This window comes from Micromys minutus (genome assembly GCF_963924665.1).
Source record: "Micromys minutus genome assembly, chromosome: 26".
Classification (NCBI taxonomy): Eukaryota; Metazoa; Chordata; class Mammalia; order Rodentia; family Muridae; genus Micromys; species Micromys minutus.
Genome location: NC_137961.1, coordinates 10,156,493 through 10,178,636, shown reverse-complemented (window position 1 = coordinate 10,178,636; position 22,144 = coordinate 10,156,493). Strand labels below are relative to the sequence as shown.

Genomic DNA, 22,144 nt, shown 5'->3' with positions numbered 1-22,144 from the left:
CGGAGCCCGCCAAGCGTGCCACCGGAAGCAGCTACGGCGGCTACCGGAAGGGGCGGGGCAATTGGCGGTCCTACACCCAATGCGGCTCGGGCTTCTTCCTCTCAGGTGTTTAAAGGAAGTCGGCACTATCTGAGTGTCCATCTCTCCCGGCTCAGCCGCTGACTAGCTGCCGACGTCGCCGAGGGTAACCTGATTTCCTGTGACTCCCTAGTCAGGTGCGTCGGGCTCTCCATGCTGTTCCAGCCGGTGGCACGCGTGGTGTCCTGGTCGCGGGGCCGGGAGCGGAAAGGCAGGCGGGTTCCCGGGTCTCTGCGCCTGCGCTGTCCGGTCTGGGAGTCCAGCTCTTGCCACGCCCGTCACCTATAAGTTCTCAGCATCCGCGTCTCTCTGCTCCGGAACTCCCAGCCATAGCTTTTTGTCCGAGGCTAGGCGTTTCGCTTGTCTCATGACAGCCCAGTCCCGCGAGCCTGCTGGAGCTGCAGGGAATAGTGAGACTCTAGAGACGAGGCCAATGGGACAGGTTAGAACTGGTGGCGAGCTGACTGAGCAGGGTTGGAATACTGGTTTATGCTCGTGTCTATGTGACCAGGCAAGTGACTTGGCCTCTGTGAGCAGCGTCTGATAATCTATAAAAAGAGGCTGAGTAATAATAACTATCCATGAGGCTCCGGAGAGGATTAAAGGAAACAACACTTAAAAACTTTTTTGTATTTGTGCAAATTCGAAATGGTCCAGATCCTGTAGATGGCTGTGCTGCCGCGATCTCTGGGTTTTGTAATTTATTAAATATTTAGTAAGAAATGATAGTGTGTAAGTTGGACATAAAAAACTTACAGAATTATTATATTTGAAAAAAAAAAGACATTCAGCACTAGGTGCTGTTTGAGACTGGCCAACAGCTTCCTCAAAAACAAAACAAGCTCATGCTTGAAGGTTTTTGCATCATGAAGATTTAGTTTTTGTTTATTGGTACTTTTTATGGGCTGTATAAGGACTGAGCTGAGATTTGGATATTTTCTCCCTACGTTGTTAACACGGCCTTATTTTGAGGTCAAATATATATTGAATTTAGGACTTGTGAAAGGGAAGAATACTGCAGTTGTAGATACACCAGTCTAGAAGCAAATTATAGGTAGGCTTGGTGGCATACACCTTTAATCTCATACTTGGGAGGCAGAGGCAGACAGATCTCTCTGAGATTAAGGCCAGCTTAGTCTGCAAAGCAAGTCAGGTCTACACAGATGCTGTTGCAAAAAATAAATAAACAAGCAAAATAAGTGTATTGCAGCATAATTGGAGTGAATGACTATAGCCTATAGTACAGTTAGAACAGTAGTCATTAAAAGAGTGGGGGACTTTTAAACCAAAACTAGAAGAGCATTTGTATATTGAAAACCAAAATCTTTGAAAGGTAATGTACATCAGAATCCAGAGAAAGAAGCTTGAACTCACAGGTTTTTATTGTGTTTGTTTTCTTTTTATTGATGAGTGACACCTGGGTGTTGGGGAGAAGGCTTATTGGTTAAAGAAAGGCATTTGCCACAAAATATTCACTGATGCACAAAAGTTGTCCTCCACATCCACATGAACAACCAAGGTATAGTGCTCACTCATGCAGACTCCCCATTGGGTCAGATAATAAAAAAATATTTAAAATTTATTTAAAAAGTCAATGGCATCTAATAATTGTACATAGTTCTGGGCCACAGGGCAGCATTTCAGTGCATGTATATAGTTTGTATTTATGAGGTCAGAGGAAATGATTCATTTCTCGCCTTAGACTTAGCCTTTCATTGTGTTGGGCCACTCAAAATGTTCTATTATCTGTTTTTGGATATTCATTGTGATGGTTTGTATTTGGTTGACCCAGACAGTGGCACTATTAGGAGGTGTGTCATTGTGGGTGTGGGCTTAAGACCCTCATCCTAGCTGCCTGGAAGTCAGTCTTCCACTGGCAGCCTTCAGATGAAGATGTAGAACTCTCAGCTCTGTCTGCACCATGTCTGCCTAGATGCTGCCATGTTCCCATCTTGATGATAATGGACTGAGCCTCTGAACCTGTAAGCCAGTCCCAATTAGATGTTGTCCTTTCTAAAGAGTTGCCTTCGTCATGGTGTCTGTTCACAGCAGTAAAGTCCTAACTAAGGCACTCACTTTGTGAACCAGTTTTTCCACTGTGCTTTAAAAGTAAACGTTTCCCTTTGGCTATGCCCCACCCCCACTAAATCGCCCTGTCTACATCCTTCCCTGCACTTGTCCTGACCCCACTCTTCTTCATCTTTGAGATAAGCTTCCATGTATGAGCTTGAGATGGTACCACCCAAAGTTAGGGTGATTCTTCCTACCTCTGTTAACAAACAAAAAAACTCCAAACCAACCAAATCCTCACCGACATTTGCAGAGGTTTGTCTCTTAGGTGGTTCTACTCCCATAAGCTGACAGTCAAGAGTAGCAACAGTAGTGTGCTCTCTATTCTTCATGTTTGTCAGCCATTTGTATAATCTCCCAAGGAGTGACTATTCAAGCCCTCTTTTTAATGGGATTATTTGGGCTTTTCTTGTTGAACCTTTTTACTACTTAGTACAGTCTAGAAATAAATCTGCTGTTTGATTAATAGTTTCTTTGCTTTAGGTGTTTGTGCTTTGGGGGGCATAGTTTCTCCTGTATTGTCTTCTAATACTAACATTGCTGTCTTTGCTTAAAAGAAATTGGCTGTAAGTACATGCATTTATTTTATATTCTGTTTGGTTTCATTGGTCTGCATGTCTGTTTTTATGTCAGTTCCATGTTCTGGTTATATTGAAGGCGGATATGGTAATTCCTTCAGCATTATTCCTGGTGCTCAGTGTCTTTGGTCATTTCAAGTCTTTCATGTCTCCATGTGATTTTGGGGGTTGTTTTAGTTCTGTGAGTGTATTTTTCTATTTATGTGAAATATCTTTGATGGTTTTTTATTGGAATTTTGTTGAATCCAAGTATCATTTTGACCAGTATGCACATTTATGTTTTAATAGAACTTTTAGTGATGAGAAGAGTAACTAACTCAGTGAGAAAAATAAAATATAGGTTGAGGAGCATATTATACACAGGGTTACCCAGTGCTGCCACAGAGAAATGCTGTTCACCACACAGAAGTCAGACCAAGTCCTCTATGAGCCAAAGTGTGTGCACTGTTAAAAAGCTAATTAGCAAGATAATCTTGGTAACAAGATACCATATATTTCTTCTTGTGTGAGAGTCTGGTTTAGTCTCTCTCCTTTATTTATTCCTTTCCTGAATCTGTCACAAAGAATTTGAGATGGATTTGTTAAAATTACATAATATGGAATAATGGTTTAAGTGTCTCTAGACCAGACTTTGAAGCAGTGAACATATGAATGAAAGAAGGACATCTTAGGTAGGTAATTATATTCCTTAAGGGTAACAGAGCTGTATTATCGAATGCCATATTTGACGGTTTGACTTGTAGCCCATTAGTAAAAGTTAGTAAGAAGTGACAGCCATTTAGATGTTCTACATTTATACTTTCCCCTTACAGATGCAAATGTCTTATAGCTGTAGTCAGCTTCATGGGTGGCCTTCATAGGACAGCTGTGCAGAGTGACCTGAGTGTGATGTGACATTCCCAGGGCTGTCATTATTTGTCAGACATTTGTGGCTATCCCCTGCCATTGAGTTCATGGGAATGTAAACTTAAGTATATTTCATTTGTTAGGTGTTTTCAGAGTACATACATTGAAGCTAGAGATAAGAGATTTGTGTAATTTCTGGCGAGTCAAGTAATTATTTTAGAGAGAGAGTTTATGCAATGTTTTTGCAGCTCTGTTTTCAGTCATTTATGTTTTAGCAGAAATCTTAGTGACTGTGAGATAAAAAGTGAATTTTAAAATTCTACAATGTCAAAAGAGCAGATAAGCTCTTATGTTAACCGGTTTCTCTATGTATGTCACCATTTCCTAAAGCTCTGGGTCACTCTGCTGAATCAGACACCGATCGATGTTTTCCTTTGTGAAGGACAGTCTCATCAAAGAGAGTCAAATGTTCAGCATGGTCTATGGAAGATATGGGTTAGATTACAAGTTTGAGCGGCAATTTCATTCTCTATCAGCTTTTCCGTCTTAACCACAGCTTGCAAGTTATTTCAAAAGCTAAACCCATCACTTTCCATGATTTTGTAGAGAAACCCTTATCATGCTCACAGTTAAGTGTTAAGCCCCTACTTATCTTTGTTATTAAAGATGACTGTTCATAGCAAAATACACTAACATATTTAACTTTGTAGTCGCAAGGGAAATAACTGCATCTTTCCCCCTCAGGCACAAAGGGGAAACATACGGCAATGAAGAGAGAGACAGAATTTGGGATTTCCATCTGAAGAAAATGATAGGTAACAACCAAACCTGTGCTGCAGGACAGGACTCCGTGCCCTACATGACCTGTCTGATCCACGTGCTTGAACAGTGGCTGGGTGTGGAACAATTGGAGGACTATCTGAATTTTGCGAACCATCTCTTATGGGTTTTCACCCCACTGATACTTTTAATACTTCCTTACTTTACCATCTTTCTTCTCTACCTTACTATTATTTTCCTCCATATTTATAAGAGGAAGAATGTGTTAAAAGAAGCCTACTCTCATAACTTGTGGGATGGCGCGAGGAAAACGGTGGCAACGCTCTGGGATGGACACGCGGCCGTCTGGCACGGTAAGCTGACTGCTGTCTCTGGGCCCGGCATGTCGTGCCGACACTGGGGAGGACTGGGGAGTTACTGAGAATAGGGCTGGAAGGGATATCACATGGAGTATATATGTATGTCTGTCAGTGACTTTTTCTTAATACATTTATTTCTGTTGTACACCATTCTTGATTACTATAAACTGAAATATGAAACTTGATATTGAAGACATCTATAGAAATTACTTAGAACTGTCAAAACTTCTTGTTGACCAACACACACAGTCACAGCTCTTATTGTGATGTTTTATTTGTCTCTGTCATTTTATTTCTATTTGCTGCCCCATTCCCTTTTCTCTCCCCATTTCCACTTCTCACTGCTCCTCCCCCTTAAGCTGCCCTGCTTCTGTTTCACATATGTATATATATATGTGTGTGTATACATATTCTCTCTCTCTCTCTCTCTCTCTCTCTCTCTCTCCTCCTTGTGGTCCTCTGTTTCTGCTTCCTAGAAACTGCATTTTCTTGTTGTTTTTAAAGATTGTGTGATTGATTGATTTTGTGTGTGTGTGTGTGTGTGTGTGTGTGTGTGTGTGTGTGTGTGTGTGCTGATAGAGGCCAGAAGAGTGTGTCCAGTGCCTTGGAGCTGGGGTTAGCACCTAACATTGGTGGTGGCAGCTGAGCTCTGGTCTTGTACAGCACACAGTGCACAGAGCTGTCCCCAGACACACTTAGTTTTGTTTTTTGAGATAAGTTTTGGAAATGTAGTCCAGCCACCTGGAATTTGCAGTCCTCCTTTGGCTTCCTGAATATTATTGGGGTTGTAGCAAATGCCACCAGGCTTGGCTAGAAAAAGTCTTTTTGTTTCAATTTTACTTTGCATAAACAGAGTCTCTGTATATCCCTGGCTGTTCTGGAACTCTGCTATTCAGAGTAAATTTGATTCTACCACTGTGACATTTTAAAAGAGTGAAATATTATGATAGTAAACATTAAGTGTAAGTTGTGATGTTTATCCACTTGCTGCTTGATTCATCACTTAGATGGGGTGTCTTTCTGGATAAGTGAGGTGACCACACGCTTCTCTGTAAGAAGCGTCCTCTTTATGACTTGAGAGTCTCTGGTGCTGAACACTTAACGATAGGTGGTGTGTTTTTGGCTCAGATGGTTTGTTTCCAAGGACTTGGTGGTTCTCTTGACCAGTACTTTTCAACCAGTCCCTTAGTTTATAAGTGGCATGTGTTTGGACAAAAATGCCAAGGATTTGAGCCATATGTACTTCAGTCCATTTTGCTTTCAAACTGGCGTACCTGAAATGGGATAATTTGTAAATAACTCAATGTCTAAGAGCATGGGCACACACCTCCTTGGTCCTGGTGAGTCTCAAGTGGCTTTGTTCATGGCCTAAAGGTGGAAGGGAAGCAGGCGCCTAGGAAGAGAAAATGTAAAGGGAGCCTGCTGTTGTAAAGACTAATTGCTAATACATTAGCTAGACAACCTGGGAATTGTGGACATATCTGCATGTGCTCATGCCCTCCCCCCTTCTTCCCTCCCACTCAGCCAAGCTCTAACGTTCCTTCACCTTCTCTCTGTTGTCCTTTCCCAGTCTCTAGTGACTGCTCTTCCAGTCTGTACTTTTGTGAGTGGTCATGTAAAGATTTAAAACATGCTGTTGTCTTTGTGTGGCTTGTTTGATGCATTATGTTGTTCAGTTGTATCTGTGGGTAGCAACAGCTTCTTTGGCTTTGCACCCAGTAGTGGAATTGCTGGCCTTTTAGTATCAATGGTTCTGTTTTTTTTTTCTTCCCCAGATTTGCCATATTATTTTCTAGAATGGCTCAACCATATAACGATTTCCCATCCCACTTCATTGTGGCCAGCATTGGAAGTTCCCTACTGCTTCTCGGGGATTAAACTAGGACCTCATAATAATGGGCACCGCAGCACTGAGCCCACCCCTGCAGTTCCTTGTTATCCTTGACAATAGCCGTTATAACTAGGGTGAATGATATTTTATTGTGGTTTCAACACACGTTTTCTGATAATTAATGAAACGTATTTTTTTGCTTATTTGCTGACCATCTGTATGTCTTCTTTTGAGAAGAATGCGCAATCCTTGATGGTCCATTGTTTTGTAATTCCAGCATTTAAGAAACTGAGGCAGGAGAATCAACAGAAGTTCAGGGCTAGCCTAGATAGAGTGCTATTGAAAAACCAAAAGAAGAAGGGACCAAGGACTGGCCCAGCATTTGGGAGGATGTTGTTCCTCTTGAGAAGACCCAGATCTTGCTCCTGGCACACAGATAGGAGCCTACAGCTTCCACGGCTGTAGTGTCTGGGAACCCAGCAGACTCTCTGAACTTCAGACTTCAGGCGTACACGTGGTATACAAACAACCACGCAGAGCAAACATTCATACACATAAAATAAGACAAATACAACAAATTAAAAAGAGAAGGGAATAGAGCCGTTGTTCTTTGGACCATTTAAAGGTGTTTGGTTTTGTTGTCTTCATTCTGTGAGCCTCATATATTTTGGATGCCAGACTCCAGTGTGCTATTTGTGGGTGTTTTCTCGCTTTGTAAGTTCCTTTGCTCTAATGGAGCTTCTTAGCTCTCGGTAATCACATGGCCTACTTTAGTTGCTAGGTCATGGGGTCCTATCTTTAAAAAACAACAACAACAACAACAACAAAAAAAAACGAAATACAAAATGAAATAGCCTGTTCCTAAAAGTAATTTAGTTCCCAGGAATACAGTCTTTCTGTGGGAGTTGGAGTCTGTTCCTAAGGGTGCTCCCCATCCTCTAGCGGCCTCCTAGTAGACCTCATTTCTTACAACTGCTGCATTCGTAATTCAGCCTCAGCATACATACGCTTTGTGAAGAACAAACCACTGTTGAGGCAGAACACCATTTGACAAAGACGTCTGTAGGCTGTTGACAAGCCTATAGAAAAGTGGTTTCAGAGGGGAGGTTCTTTTTTTTTTTTTAAAGACAAGCTCTCTCTCTATAGTCCTAGCTGTCCAGGAACTTGCTGGCCCTGAACTCACAGAAATCCTTCTGGGAAGACATTAAAATAGACACTTGGTGATATTCATCACTGTCATGTAAGCTGCCATTAAGAAAACTTTTCACTGATAGGCTTTTTAGTCTAATACCTTGTTTGGTAACATTATGTTCATATTAAAATTTTTTTTGACTGTCAAATACTTTTATTCGCCTTGACTCTTAAAAACCTTACTTCAAGATAGATAAACTTCACATTTTTCCCCCCATTTTACTCCTCATGAAACAGGTTCAGAGAAGTTATTTCAGAGGTACAGTCAGAGGATGTAGGCTTTGACAAATGGTTCTAGCCCCCTGCTCAGAACTCTATACTATATCGGTCCTGCACTTGGGATTCAGGGCCAGAAGTCATGGTATTGAACTTTGCAAACAGGGCCCATGATTTGGATGCTTTGGATTCTTAATATTTGCTCATTAAATCCCTGCTGGCCCTCCGAGTTTTACACAGAGCGTGGTTCGCACACACGTGCCTGTCTCAGAGTTGCACCTTGCTGGTCTTTAGTAAGTGACACTTAATGACATTATTTATGGTACTTGTTAGGAACTTGCATCTTTAGCCAGCACATACATTGCCTAAATATATACAGGACAATACAGGTAAATTTAAGCACTATTTTATATTGGACTTCCAAGGTAGTTTTATTATGTATTTATGGCTCAGAGGCTCAGTACTTAGCGTGTGTTAATTTTTTTTTTATGTTATTTTGTCAAGCTAAGGGATACTTTTTAAAAAGTTGAGCTTGTGACATAAATAAAAAGCATTTGTGTCTATAGTTTGATTTTGTTTCATTTAATTTAATGTGTGCTTTTTAAATTTCAGAAACTTAGAAAATGATCATTATAAAAAGAAAAAAGTACCTAAAACTTACCATGTTTACTAAAACTTGGTGAAAATTTTGGTTTATTTATCATTTGTATATGTGTGGCCAGATAGGATGTCACATGCTGTTAATCCTTCTCACAAATATTTAGCAGTTCATTTAGTTTCCTGTTACTGAACAGGCTTTATTTATATATAAGGTCTTTACTACTCAAAATATCTCTATGCCAGGATCTATTCAGTATTTTATATTGTACTATAAAATTTACCCTCAGGCCATATGTACCCTATGATTTTTACAAAAACATTCTGTGACTCCCTATAAAATACAAAGAAACACTTATAAGTTTTGTACACAACTCACTTCAGTTTAGATGGTAATGAGTGAATGAAGTCTCTGCCCTCAGGTGGCCAGCAGCCTTTTAGCTCAAACCTTTCACTTTTTTAAAAAAAAACATTCTTCCAGGAAAAAGGAAATGGCACGTTTAAAAGCTGTGTTCCTGACAGTTGTTTCCCTTGAAAATGAATATCGTAATAGAAAGTCCTCAGAGGACACCTTGAGTTAAAAAGTGCATGTGGCAGCTCAAGTGCAGCATCACCACGTGCATCGTAGGTCCCTGAGGCTCACTCTCGGGCAGACAGGATTCCTAAGTGTATTCATAGCAGGAGCCTACCTACAGGAAATGTACATCAGCAAGAAAGTGTAGGTGCATTCCCAACTAGGTGGTGAGTGGTTTGTGAGTGAGAAGTGTGCACACCTGGGGAGGCTGGTCCCCAGCTGCTCAGGCAGCCCTACTTGGGCACCTCTAAGATGACCCCTTTCCCCACACTTGGCTCTAACCTCTTGAGCCAGCCCGGTGCTGGGGTGCATTCTGTCCCCATCCCTGTGCTTGCTCTGTCTACCCTTGGCCGCCTTCCTCTTCCCCAGCAGCCATCACCGAAGGCTGCTCTCTCCTGCCTCAGTGCTGTCTTCACAGCTCTGCCCTGGCTTTGACTCCCACTCCTGGGCCACCCCTGACCTCCCTGACTCCCAGCACCGCTCTGCCTCGTCTGCAGTCACGTGCCTTGTTCAATGTGTCCCGCTGTATGACCGTAGAACCAGTTATCCCACAACTGAAGGAAGGGGAGGGGAAGAGCTGTGGAGAGGAGGGACCAGGAAGGCAAAGACAGGTTTTATGTTACGTATTTTGTTTATCTGCAGCTTGTCTTTCAAACAGGTTATGAAGTTCATGGGATGGAGAAGATACCAGAAGGACCAGCACTTATAATTTTTTATCACGGCGCTATTCCCATAGACTTTTACTACTTCATGGCTAAGATTTTCATCCACAAAGGCAGAACTTGCCGAGTAGTAGCTGACCACTTTGTCTTTAAAATCCCAGGTAAAACTTAACTGTGTGTAGTGATCAAATTATGTGGTAGTCTCTCTCTAGTGCTGTTCAGAGTGTTTTGTCTCTTTAAAATAACAAATTTGAAAACAACCCAATTATCCAATTTAAGTAATACATCTTTTAGAAAAATACCCAGAAATATCACCTACTTTTTGTTTGGTTTAAAGACAGTCTGGCTCTATTGCCAAAATTCACTGTGAATGGGTAATCCTCCTGCCTTAGCTTTTCAGAGTCTTGGCTTTCTAGGTGTGGCTCTATTCATATACACCCACCCATTGCCCCTCCCTCCCTCCCTACCTCTACCTCTTCCTCCTCTTCATCTTTTTTTCTTTTGCTCTTAGCCCTCCAGTCCTATTTTATTTTATTTTTTCTCCTCCTTGTTCGTGTCCTCCTCCTCCTTTTTTAATTAACAGAATTTTAGCCAGTATTTTCTAAGTTAAAAAAAAAATCTTTTAAAAATTGAGCCAAGTTACCCAGACTGGCTTTCAGCTTGTAGTCTTAAGTAATCCTCTACCTGAGCCTACCAAGTTGGTGAGGCGCAGACACACACGCCCCACAGCAGTCTGTTTACTGTGATATTAGAGACAGAGTACTAGGCAAGTGCTCTGACCTGTACTGTATCCCTAACCCAAACCTTGAACTCCCAAGTAGAATTTTAAAAAATAATACATATTTTTGTGTATAAGTTTGTTAAATGTTCATATTTTCTTTCTTGTTTAGTGCTGTTAAAGTTTAATAGCAAATCAAAATTGGGGGAAAATACACAAGGGTATATTTGTCTACACTATCCTAAAGAGTATTGTACACATACTTCTTTTCCAGTGTATGATTTGCTTCATGGACCTAAACTTTTGAGATTGAAGACTGTTCATCATGACTTTATATCTTTTTAAAAAGTTTAGCCAAATTGTTTACGATAAAATAGTTATTTTTTAAAAAAATCATTGAATGAAATTACTGAGAATAAATTTTACTTTCTTTCATCACTAAATCAGTAGAAACCAGCCAGGAGAGTTGCTAGTATGTTCTCTGGAGTAATAAAAGCAAAGCTGGCCCAGGAACCAGACCCAAACTCAGCAGTGAGCTAAGGAACAGTCTACTCCAGTGCCTTCTATACATATGGTTAGTGCTTTAGTATATGTTAAAACATCTGTCTTATGTGCATATGTTAAATCAGTTGTAAGGTTTTCCTTTAGAAAGAGTGTGACGACTTTTTGTAGGTGGGGAACAGAAAGATATTATAATTATAACTAGTTATTTCGATTTTTTAAAAAAAATGACGTTTTCATACATTTCCAAACATTTTGTGGGTTTTATTCCCCCTAACGAGTTAATGCAAACATTACTGTCCTTCAGTGCTTCCTACCTCAGTCAGGCTCTGGAGATTACACCTAGGGCCTCCACACGCTAGCCAGGCAGCCATGTGCTGAGCTACCCACAACCAGTATGGCTCAAGTGTTTACCTAACTATTGTTTCTTATGGAGCACAGGTTTGTTTCTAGCTTTCTGTTTTCACAAGTAAGAAATGTCTTTAGGTTTTTCAAAGTAGTTTTTCCTTTATGCTCACACCATATTTTGATACTGACTTACTTTTAGTCATTTATAATTTTTAGTGCAAGAGAAATTTTGTAATTTATGTGCCCTCCCTTCCTTTTACTCTGAGAGTGCATCTAATTAAGTAAGTGAGGTTTTGGTGCAGAGTAAGCGTTATTTAAATCTTGATGATAGTTAAATGTCCTTTCAGCTCTTTAAGGCAATGGGAGGCTATGTTAGTTTGCCCAGTTGTGTGAACTGTCCATGTTCTCAGTCTCAAGCAGGAAAAACACGCACACTGACAAGCACATAAAGTTCTACTGTAGGATTTTTATTAAAGGATTTCTTTTTATTGACAGGAAGTCTGTCATACAAGCGTAGTCACCGTTTGAAAAAACTGCATAATATTAAGATTTGGAATTAGCTTTCCTTCAATTAAATTACCTTCCTAAGTTGGTTAAAAATTCTCAATGATATTTGTTGTTGTTATAAAAACTTAATTGTAGGATTAGCGTCATCTAACTTTTTTATTTCAATAGATTTGATTATAGTCTTAGCTAATTTTTGGTATGGCTGAACATCATTGGATTTATATTGTCTCCGGTGGTTTTTTGTTACAGGTTAGGGTTTTGGTTGTTGATGAGATATCATCTCTGATTGTTTTAACAGACTTGAGGTTATCTGATTGTTTTAACAGACTTGAGGTTATATGTGGCTTGAAATTCAGTGACAGGCATATGGGATTGGATATAGCCCAGTGGGAACCTTTGCTGTGTGACTTCAAACATGCTACCTACTTTAAGCCCACGTTTTGTCTTTTGTAAGATGGGAAGAAGACTCCTCATTTTTCATGGAGTTTTTCATGATAGTTTTGAGTTTTAATTAAGCTTTTGGAAATGTAAAATATTCATATTAAGGGGGTAATTAGTCAGGAAGTAACCAATAGTGTATGGTCAGTAAGATATTATTTCATAAGTCAAGTAGGTTTTATACCTTCAGAACTGTTGACTTCAAGGTTTTAGAAAGTATGTGCAGTAAATTGCATAGATCATGAATTTTGCTCTGAAAGAATTGAACAAGATCAAGATACATCTTCATGATTATGTTTTTTACAGGGTTTAGTTTATTACTTGATGTATTTTGTGCTCTTCATGGACCAAGAGAAAAATGTGTTGAAATCTTGAGGAGCGGTCACCTGTTAGCTATTTCACCGGGCGGAGTTCGAGAAGCCTTACTCAGTGATGAAACCTACAACATCATATGGGGTAATCGTAAAGGCTTTGCGCAGGTTGCAATTGATGCAAAAGTGGTGAGTCATCAAAGTAATTATTCAAGCAAAGCTTGCTTGAATTTCAAAGAAATGCTTAAAAAATGAGCCAGAGTTTATGAAGCCAGATTCTTTTGTAATGGCACAAAAGTTCCTATGTATAACAATTTGTAGGCATGTATCGAAAGACAAGTATTGCTTATGTGGGAGAAGCCATCTTAAAAAACAAAAATCTGAACTAGAAATTTGGCAAGTATTTAACAAAGTTTTTTTTCTCAGTAGTAAATTCCACTTTATTTTTTATGGGATTTGTACACAGCCCACCACTCTTTCAGGTACTCTTCTTTAAATAGTATAGTCAGCTCATTTTTATATTTTAGACCGTTGGTAACCTTGTGTGGATGAGTTGGACTTCATGGATGAATTTGGTTTAACAATTCTTTGATGTGTAATTGGTTTTTATAACAATACATGTACTACGTGACATGTCTTTTTTTCATCAAATGTGATTAGCTATTTTATAATATAATGATAAGAAGTGGACATCTTATCATTGTTTCTGCCCAACAAGAGCACAAAATACATCAAGTAATAAGTATGTTCATCAATACAACTAAACATACTTGGGAGATTCCCTATAGTTAATTGTTCTTCCTAGACCAAATTTAAGAATGTGCTTTTGCTGGTTGATGTTTGTTTTTTGCCTTTGAAAAGTATTTCTTAGTCTCTTGTTCTCCACATGGCACTTTATCCTAAGACGGTGCAGTCCCTCGCTGGACTCTGGTTCTGTTCTCCAAACTTGAGGTTGGGTCAGCTGCCGTAACTTTCAGTGCCCAGGTAGCCATCCTTAGAGATCAGTCTGCATCTTTGGTTTACTGTGCATCATTTAAATATAGACTGTTGATTAAAAAAGAAAGATTGTGGGTAACTCATTGTAACCAAACAGTAATGTCTAAAGAGGAATAGGTATTCTTCTGTTTGAATTATGACTTTTCAGTTGAACAGTATTCTCTGAAGAGCTCCTGTACCTATGTATGAGCTTGTGTGTGACTCCTAAAAGTTACGGCTCTAGTGCTTTAGTACAGGTTCCTAGTTTAAATTAATCTACTTCCTGACTTTTTAAATACACGTGTTAAAACAGTAAAGTTACAAGTTAAGTATAGAAATTTTATGTTTAAATCTTTAGTGTATTGTCTTTAAACACAGATTACTTGACAAAAAGTATTTTAATTTATTTATTCATTTTGTGTTAGTAATAAAGAAAACTGACTAAACACATTTTACCCATTTTTCAAGAGTTTTATAAGCACAGATGTAGCAATCAGAGCTGTAGATTTCGAGTAATAATGGTATGCAAAAGGCTGCATGCAGCTGTGCAAAATGAGGAATAATCAATGTAGTATTTTAATGCAAGAATAACTAAAATTCTGATCTAAAACAAAACATTGACTCATTTTCTATAAGTTTATATTTTGAAAGATTTGTTTTTATATACATTTCAGATCAAGAATTTTAATTGTTCGTTCTTACATTTGTCGTTTTAAGGATACTGTTGCTTAGGAGACCTAACAGAGAGAAAGGACAAAAGAACTTGAATCCAAAAAAAAAAAAAAAACCCAAGAATTCAGATTCTTAAATTTCTTGATAACTTTTAAAGATAATCTAGATAATTTAATTAATTTTTATATAAAATTCCAAAAAATTGAGAAATAACCTCAATCAAATACAAATCAAATACAAAATTTTACTGCTATTAATTTATTAATCACATTTAAAGTGTGATAAGTAGTTCGCAGCACTTTTGAGTCTGTCTCAGGGCTCCGCATGGTAAGGAAGTGGCAGGAGTAATATTCTGATGCAGTGACTCTCAACCTGGACTGCCTGAGACCACTGGAAAACAAAGTCACTTACCTTACAATTTGTAACAGTAGCAAAATTTCAGAGACTGGGTCTTTAGAGTTGTGAGGAAATCTTTTCAGTAAAATATTTACGTCATTGTAAATGACAGCTATCTCTTAATACTAAATCAGACTTCCATAAACGGTGAGAGAACACTTAAAGCTACAGATGTCAGACTAGCTTCATTTACAAAGGGACTGCTGGGCAGAATTCTAGATAAGTATGTGCCAGGCTGAGTATGATTCACCAGCAGTGCCCCTCCCCCAGAATAATTTAAAAACCAAACTGGGCATACTAAAAGGAACTAAAAAGGGGAATCGAATTGTAGTTCAGAAAATATGTAAAGGCCATTTGGATGGGACAGTTATATATACCAGAAATACTCCTCTAATTTTGTGAATTCCTAAAGATTTTACTTAGGTAGCTTCACATCTAGGTTGAAGAAAAATTAGTTTATTTAATTGAAAAGCACAAACAACAAATGTAAAAGAAAGGAACATTGTATTTAGCAATTATTTATTTGTGTTATTATACTTTATCCATAAAAACTTTTGAGATGAAGGTAATTACATCTTTTCACTTTTCATCTGAAGAAAGTAAGGCTTAGGTCCGATAAGCAGCTTGTTTAGTGACAGAAATAGGACTCCAAGCCCATGTTGAACTGATGCCCCAAGAACACATATATGTGGGTACAGAAATGATAAAGTCTTGGTTGCCTATGCAGCTGCCTTGTATACAAGTATGTACAAGGAAAGTGCTAAGTGTACAACATCAAATTGTAAATGTTAGTGCTGTGCCTTGAAGAATGGAAGCTTGATGCACTTAAAAACTGTAGGTTCAGATTACATCATGAAAGATGGCGTCAGCTAGGGCAAGCTTTCCTCTATGAAGTGGCTTCTGGAATGTCTGAAGCAGAGCGCAACCTAATCATCTTGGTAAGTGCACGCTTCAGCGCATGCCTTCGGGATCATGCTGGTCAGTAGACATGGCCAGCAGCTGCACTCAAGGGCGAACAGTATATCTGTGAGCTGAGAGGCTTTCTGTTCCTTCCGTGCATTCTGAGCTCTGGGAGTGTACCTTTTAAAACACTAGACTTTTATCCATCTTATTTTACAAAACCTGTAATGCCTTAGGTAGTAGTGGATATTTTCCCAAAAATAAAGAGTAAGAATAAGTCAGTGTCCATCCTCATCTCCACACAGTAGCTTCATGAGCTAACTTCATCAAACTGGACAGTCTTCACTGGCCAGCCCTGCCTGCCTTCTCCAGTGTGGCGAAGGCTGCCCGATTCTGACCCTGTATGTATAGGTGCTTTTCTGAGTGTGAGGGATACAGCCGTGAAGGAAACATGCATCAGGGGCCCCTAATGTAGTAGGTGGCTCTCCTCTGGTAGGGGATCAGCTAGTTCAGTGTGAGGTTAAGTTTTATGAAGTTTATCCTTGTGATTTCTAGTCTCTAAAACCTTGCTCGTAAAGGTATGTAGTTCTATAAATAATGTGAAACTTCATGAACGTGTGTACACACACATGCATATAGTCTTATCTATTTAAAACACCTTGTTCTGTATATTTGTTTATAGATGAAAGTATTTTACTCAATTTTGATGTACTTACTGTTTATAATACCATAACCTTCCTATATTATACTTTATAATATCTCATTATTTTATGACATTTACCTAACATTTCTATTATTAAATACCACGTATCGATGTTCATGGAATGTCCTATAAACTTGTTATCTAAATTCATTAATTTATATACTTTTTAAAATTCTTATATATACTTGTCATTGATACTGAACATCTTGAATTTAATGGTCTCATAAAAACGAGTTACCAATTCCATGAGACCATCTTGTGAAACCTATCATTTAATTTATATAATATTTCCCTTTGTCTTGGTTACTTTTCTGTTTCTGTCACTAAATACCATGATAAAGATAGCTTATAAAAGAAAGCATTTCATTGTGGGCTCAAAGTTCCTGAGGGTCGAAGGCCATAACCATCCTGGCAGGGAGAGTTTATAACTGCTCCGTGAGCTGGAGGCAGAGAGAGCCAACCACTGGTGTGGGCTTTTGAAATCTCACCATGTCCGCAGTGACACACCTCCTCCAACAAGGCCTCCCCTAATTCTACCAACTGGGGACTGAGAATTCAAATGTATGAACTTAGAGGGGTTATTCTCACTAACCACCGTACCCCCTTCAAAGTACCTTTATCTCGTAACTTCAAAAAGCGTATTATTTAGGAACTAGTGAAACTAATTTACCATATTCATCATTCACAATTCATTATATATTCAATTATGTATTCATTATTTAGTGAAATCAATGAGTATTGTAATCTTTGAGTTTCTGGGGTTTATCTATAAGGAAAATTGGTAGCTGAAATTAGTGCTACAATTAGAGAATAGCCATTCCAGCTCATATTTTCATGAATGATCAAGTCAGATTTAGTCTGATAAATCCACCAAAATCTGTTTTTAGGATTTCAAATGTGCCCTCAAAAAAGTTGCTTTAATGACTCAATGGAGACCTTAAGTGAATTTATTTATTTACTTTTGAATTCAAATTCTTTTCTTTAGCCCATTATTCCTATGTTTACACAAAATATTCGGGAAGGATTTAGATCACTTGGAGGAACAAGTAAGTTCTCATTCATATGGTTTTTAATTACAGTGTTATCTGTAAAGCATTTGGGATTTTGAACCCTATTAGGAAAACTTGTGATTTTTTTTGTTTGTTTTTATTTTGTTGTTGTTGTTGTTGTTTTGAGACAGGGTCTTACTGTGTAGTTCTGGCAGTCTTAGAACTCACTGTATAAACCAGACTGGTTCCAAACTCCTGAGATGCTCTGCCCCTTCCCCCACTCTTGCCCCTGCCCCTTCCCCCACTCCTGCCCCTGCCCCTTCCCCCACTCCTGCCCCTGCCCCTGCCCCTGCCCCTGCCCCCGCCTCCATCTCCACCCCTGTCTCTTGATTGTTGGGGTTAAAGGCATGCACTACTATTCCTGGTGACTTTTGAACTATCAATTTTAGAAGTGAATATTTTGCTACTGTTTGTGTAAACTCTAGGGATAACTGGCTCTAAGCAGTGGCAGTAAATGACCAAATTACCCTGTATCCAGGCTGGCCTTGGTCTTGTAATCTTTATGCTTTAACCTCGAATTCCTGGGGATACTTTGGTTTTTGTTAGGAGTGTTCTATACATATTAAAATTTGTTTGAATGAGCTTTTTAAAACTTAAGTGATTCATCTAATATATTGTGTTGATAAGATTTAGAACACTTTTATATTACCAACTAAGGAACCTAGCTTTAAGATTGGATGACCTACATAGTAACTAAGGTTGGCATCACAGAAAACGGAGATGTTATTTGCTTTGGTTTATCCTATTAATTTGCACTGATACGTTCTTCTGTCTGTGTTTAGATTACTAATTAAAAATCCACTTGTAACATAGTTGTAGGGAAAGAAATTAGGATGTGTTTTCTCCATGTCTCTTAACTTGGAACGTTCCACTTGTTTTCTGCTGTGATTTATGTTCTGTTCCGCTGACTGTATTATCTGTAGCTGTTGCTGTTCCTTCCTATCCACACAGAAACTTTTGCAAGCTGCCAATTCCCATTGTTTTAATTCATTTTTTATAGTTAGCTTTGGAAATTTTATTTTCTGTTATTTTTTTATAATAGTAAATCAGAAGCTATTACAGAAATTCTGTTTGTTTATTATAAGTTATTTTCAAAACTTTTCTATTTTAATTTTAAAGTTCAGTATCTTTAAATTAAGTGCTCTTTAAGAATTCTTAACATTCATTCATTCTTGAGGCGAAGACTCACTGTTGTGACCCTGGCTGGTTTGGAACTTGTTATGTAAACGAGTCTGGCTCTGACCTCAAAGATCTACCTACTTCTGTCTACCTCCCTCCAGTGCTGCAGTAATAGGCGGACCTCACCACACCTGACCACTCACTTTTGTGAGTGTTGCTTTGGGTGTGATAGTAAACTTTGTGTATTTGTATGTAATCAGCTTTTTCAGTGTGCAACTATATATTTCATGAAACTTACCTTTTTGGATTCTGATGATACAGTTTTTGTTTTTAACCTTCTCCACTTAATTATTTTTAATCCATTTGCATTCGTTCCTGCTGAGTCTGAGACCATGTCTAGTAGGCCAGTGTGTGGTGAGTGCACTGAGTCCTCTCTTGTCTCAGTCTGTTGTACGTGTACATCGCTTGCTCTGCACCCGAAACATTTCAGCCTCCAGTTCTTGTGATACTCATTAGCCTCTGTTGTGCGGTGGTACTGTTAGTCTGTTAATATTCTTATGTTTTTAACATGCTACTTGGTCTATTAATAAATCAATTTAGTGTTTCTTTTCTTTTTGCACTTATAAAATAACAAGTGTAAAGTACAGACAATTGTATGTCTCAGCACAGGGACACCGGGTCTGTCACACATCCTGATGAGCATATCACACCGACATACTGCACTGTTACAACCGACCAAAGCTTTCTTTTAGGAAGTGCTGTGCTAGTCATGTAGCTCAGTGGAAGAGCGCTTGCCTAGCATGTGGGAGGCTCGGGATTCAGTGTCCCCACTCCGATCCTACACACACACACACACACACACACACACACACACACACACACACACACAGATTGCTGAGAATTGCTATTATTGTCACCTTCCTACAGGTCCTGTGTAATTACTTAGAAAGTTTACAGTTATACGCGTAGCATTTTTGGCCAATGCAAATACTTCTGCTTACTTTAAAACAGGATTATTTAGGTGGCTTTATGAAAAATTCCGCTATCCATTTGCTCCAATGTATGGAGGTTTTCCTGTAAAGTTGCGGACCTTCTTAGGTGATCCCATTCCGTATGACCCAAAGGTAACAGCGGAAGAATTAGCTGAAAAGGTAATTTGTGTTTTCTTTCTTAGTCTTAGTCTTATCTAAAATTATTTGAAATTTCATTATGTATTATATGTGGGAAATCATCAGACAGTGGTTTTGCTCCACTGGAAACATTTGGTATAGTGACATTTTTCCTGACATGAGTTTGGATTGGGGTATATACTACACATTTTATCTCTGGTTTAGAAGCCAGGGATAGATTTGTAGGCATCTACAGGAAATCTAGAAATATCTTTCTGTATCAGAGTTTTTAAGAACTGTGGTTAAGGAAAAAAGCCAGAGTTGATGATAAAGACAGAAGTCAGGTATTGTGTAGTTATTGTGGAGTCTTCGAAGTTTACAAGGTAGACGGGAAAGAAAGCATCATGTGAGTAGTGAGGACTTTTTAAACACTGGAATAGTCAGTCATCTTGTGAAGAAAGGAGTTGTGAGAGTGAGAAGAGACGGCTCCAGTGAAAGGAGCCAGACACTGTGCGGAACACGTGCAGGAGCAGGTGCTGCTTTGTCACACTGGCCACACTGCCCTGTGTTTATGTTTTTACTGTGACTTTCACACCGCCCTTTATGTTCTCATCAGTGAGGTCCATTTTAAACACTTTGAATTATGATAGACCATATGTAGAACTGCTGGGCGTGGTGAGGTGATTGATGTGCCATTGGTCCTCTGTGGGAGAGCTGAGTGGATCTCTGAGTTTGTGGCCAGCCTGGTTTACATAGTGAGACCTGTCTCAATCAAAACAAGGTGAAACAAAACAAAAATAGGTATACTTACAGTTCAGTTCTGCTAAGTGCATCCATTTGTTGAACAGAAGCTGTCTTGAAGATTTTTACCCTGAAAAACTGGGTTTATTCCCAGTGAAGACCATCTTCCCATTTCTCCCTCTACTAAGTTCCTAACAAGGCCCTGAACCTGAAATGCTAAAATTGCTAGAAAAACAGTCAGTGCCCCTCGAGACATGGGTGTGGGAGAAGTGCTTCTGCATGTAGTGTCACATGAGAATCATGCCTGTGGGAGCGGTGCTTCTGCGTGTAGTGTCACATGAGAATCCTGAAAGATGATCGGAACTGAGGCTGGACCAACAGTGACTTTACTTTTGTTTCCTACATAGACCAAGGATGCTGTTCAAGCTTTGATTGACAAGCACCAAAGGATCCCAGGGAACATTAGACGTGCTCTGCTGGACCGCTTTCATAAGGAGCAGAAGACTAATTAGCAGATAATTTAGTGTATTTAGTGACAAGTTTGCATCTGTGGTATTGTCTTTTACATTTTTGTAGGTTGTATAATAGTGTTTTTAAAACATCATGCTAATGAACATCTTTCTTTAGAACTTAAACTTTATATGATTAATCTTATCCTTTCAATCATTTTTGTCAAATTTAATAAGTAACTCATCACTTGCTTGACTCAGAAAATGATCATGTTGCATTTGCAATCTTTATAGTATATGATAGACACAGAATCGTAGCATTAATAAGTCTTTGGTGTCAGCAGTTTAGGTTAGGCAGGCTTTACTAAATTACTCTTCTTAGATGAGTGTCTGTGGTGCCAATGTGATTGTAAGAGCTGTTCGGTTAGGCTGTGGCACTCGCTTAACTTGGGTGAGCATTGCCTGTACGTATGTCTTCCGTTCCATTCACAGCTGCTGGTAAGTTGTGGAACGCTTTTGCACCTCAGTGATCTATGTAAGCATGGTGATACTGTGGTGATGAACACACACCTTGTAAGTTGCTTATATCTGCTGTGATATATCCGTATCTGATCTATCAGATAGATATCTGTAGTGAGAAATCTATAATTGAATTGATTCCTGAATCCTTTAGGAGTTATGTACATTTTTTGTCCATTGGATGTTGCGACTACTCCTTCAGGTATGATGTCCAGTTGCCAAGCACATTGAAAGGGATGTACTATTTTATAAATCAAATCACTGTTATTTGTAGTATTTATTAACCGAATTGTTTAGTATTTATTTTAAGCGTGTACCTAAGTAAATATGTAGACGAGTTGTCAGCACAGTGTTTTACGGTGCACACATAGCACCATGGGCATGCTCCTCAGTTCACGCCAGCAGACTCCAGGCTGAGGAGTAACACACTAAGGAAGCGCTGGTCCTGGTCCTGGGGCTTCCTGTGCGCTGCCGCCAGCCGCGTGCTTATTTCAGTAAATGTATTGAATGATGAATTTCTGAAAACATGGACCCCTCTGAAAATGAAATTGCTTTGATTCGTTGTCTTGAAAACTTAGTATAAAAGTATTTAAACAACCAGGTATAAGTTCACTGCAGTATGTCTCCTTCCACCTTTGTAGTACGTGCGTTTTTATATGGACTTTTTAACTACAAGTGTATATTTATGGTATGTATAATGTATATAGAAATGATGTGAAAATAAAGCTGAATTGCAACTCTAGTGAAATTGTGAGACATATATTCTTGTTTTATCTCCATATTTCTCAGTAGTCATTTCATTGAACCACAGTTAATATGCAGTATGCTTCCTATTTAGACAGCATATTGCTGTTCCACCCCCACGCCATTTATGAGTCTCACTTGGTTCAAAGCCGTTAAGTATTTC

General features: G+C 38.9%; 1 protein-coding gene across 3 annotated transcripts; it reads left to right on the top strand.

Moving 5' to 3' along the window:
• The first annotated feature begins 113 nt into the window (after window positions 1-113).
• On the top strand, window positions 114-21,918 carry TMEM68 (transmembrane protein 68). 3 transcript variants are annotated; one of them, XM_080938789.1, is made up of 8 exons: window positions 114-215; window positions 4,317-4,387; window positions 4,606-4,705; window positions 9,779-9,943; window positions 12,601-12,794; window positions 17,237-17,297; window positions 19,431-19,570; window positions 20,677-21,918. In XM_080938789.1, the coding sequence occupies exons 4-8, from the start codon at window positions 9,796-9,798 to the stop codon at window positions 20,779-20,781; spliced, it is 648 nt and encodes a 215-aa protein (XP_080794915.1). In that variant the 5' UTR covers window positions 114-215; window positions 4,317-4,387; window positions 4,606-4,705; window positions 9,779-9,795; the 3' UTR covers window positions 20,782-21,918. The 3 variants fall into 3 exon arrangements, with proteins under 3 accessions (XP_080794915.1, XP_080794913.1, XP_080794914.1); XM_080938787.1 differs by having other exon boundaries at window positions 4,317-4,705; XM_080938788.1 differs by lacking the exon at window positions 19,431-19,570 and having other exon boundaries at window positions 4,317-4,705; window positions 20,677-20,788.
• The last annotated feature ends 226 nt before the right edge of the window (window positions 21,919-22,144 follow it).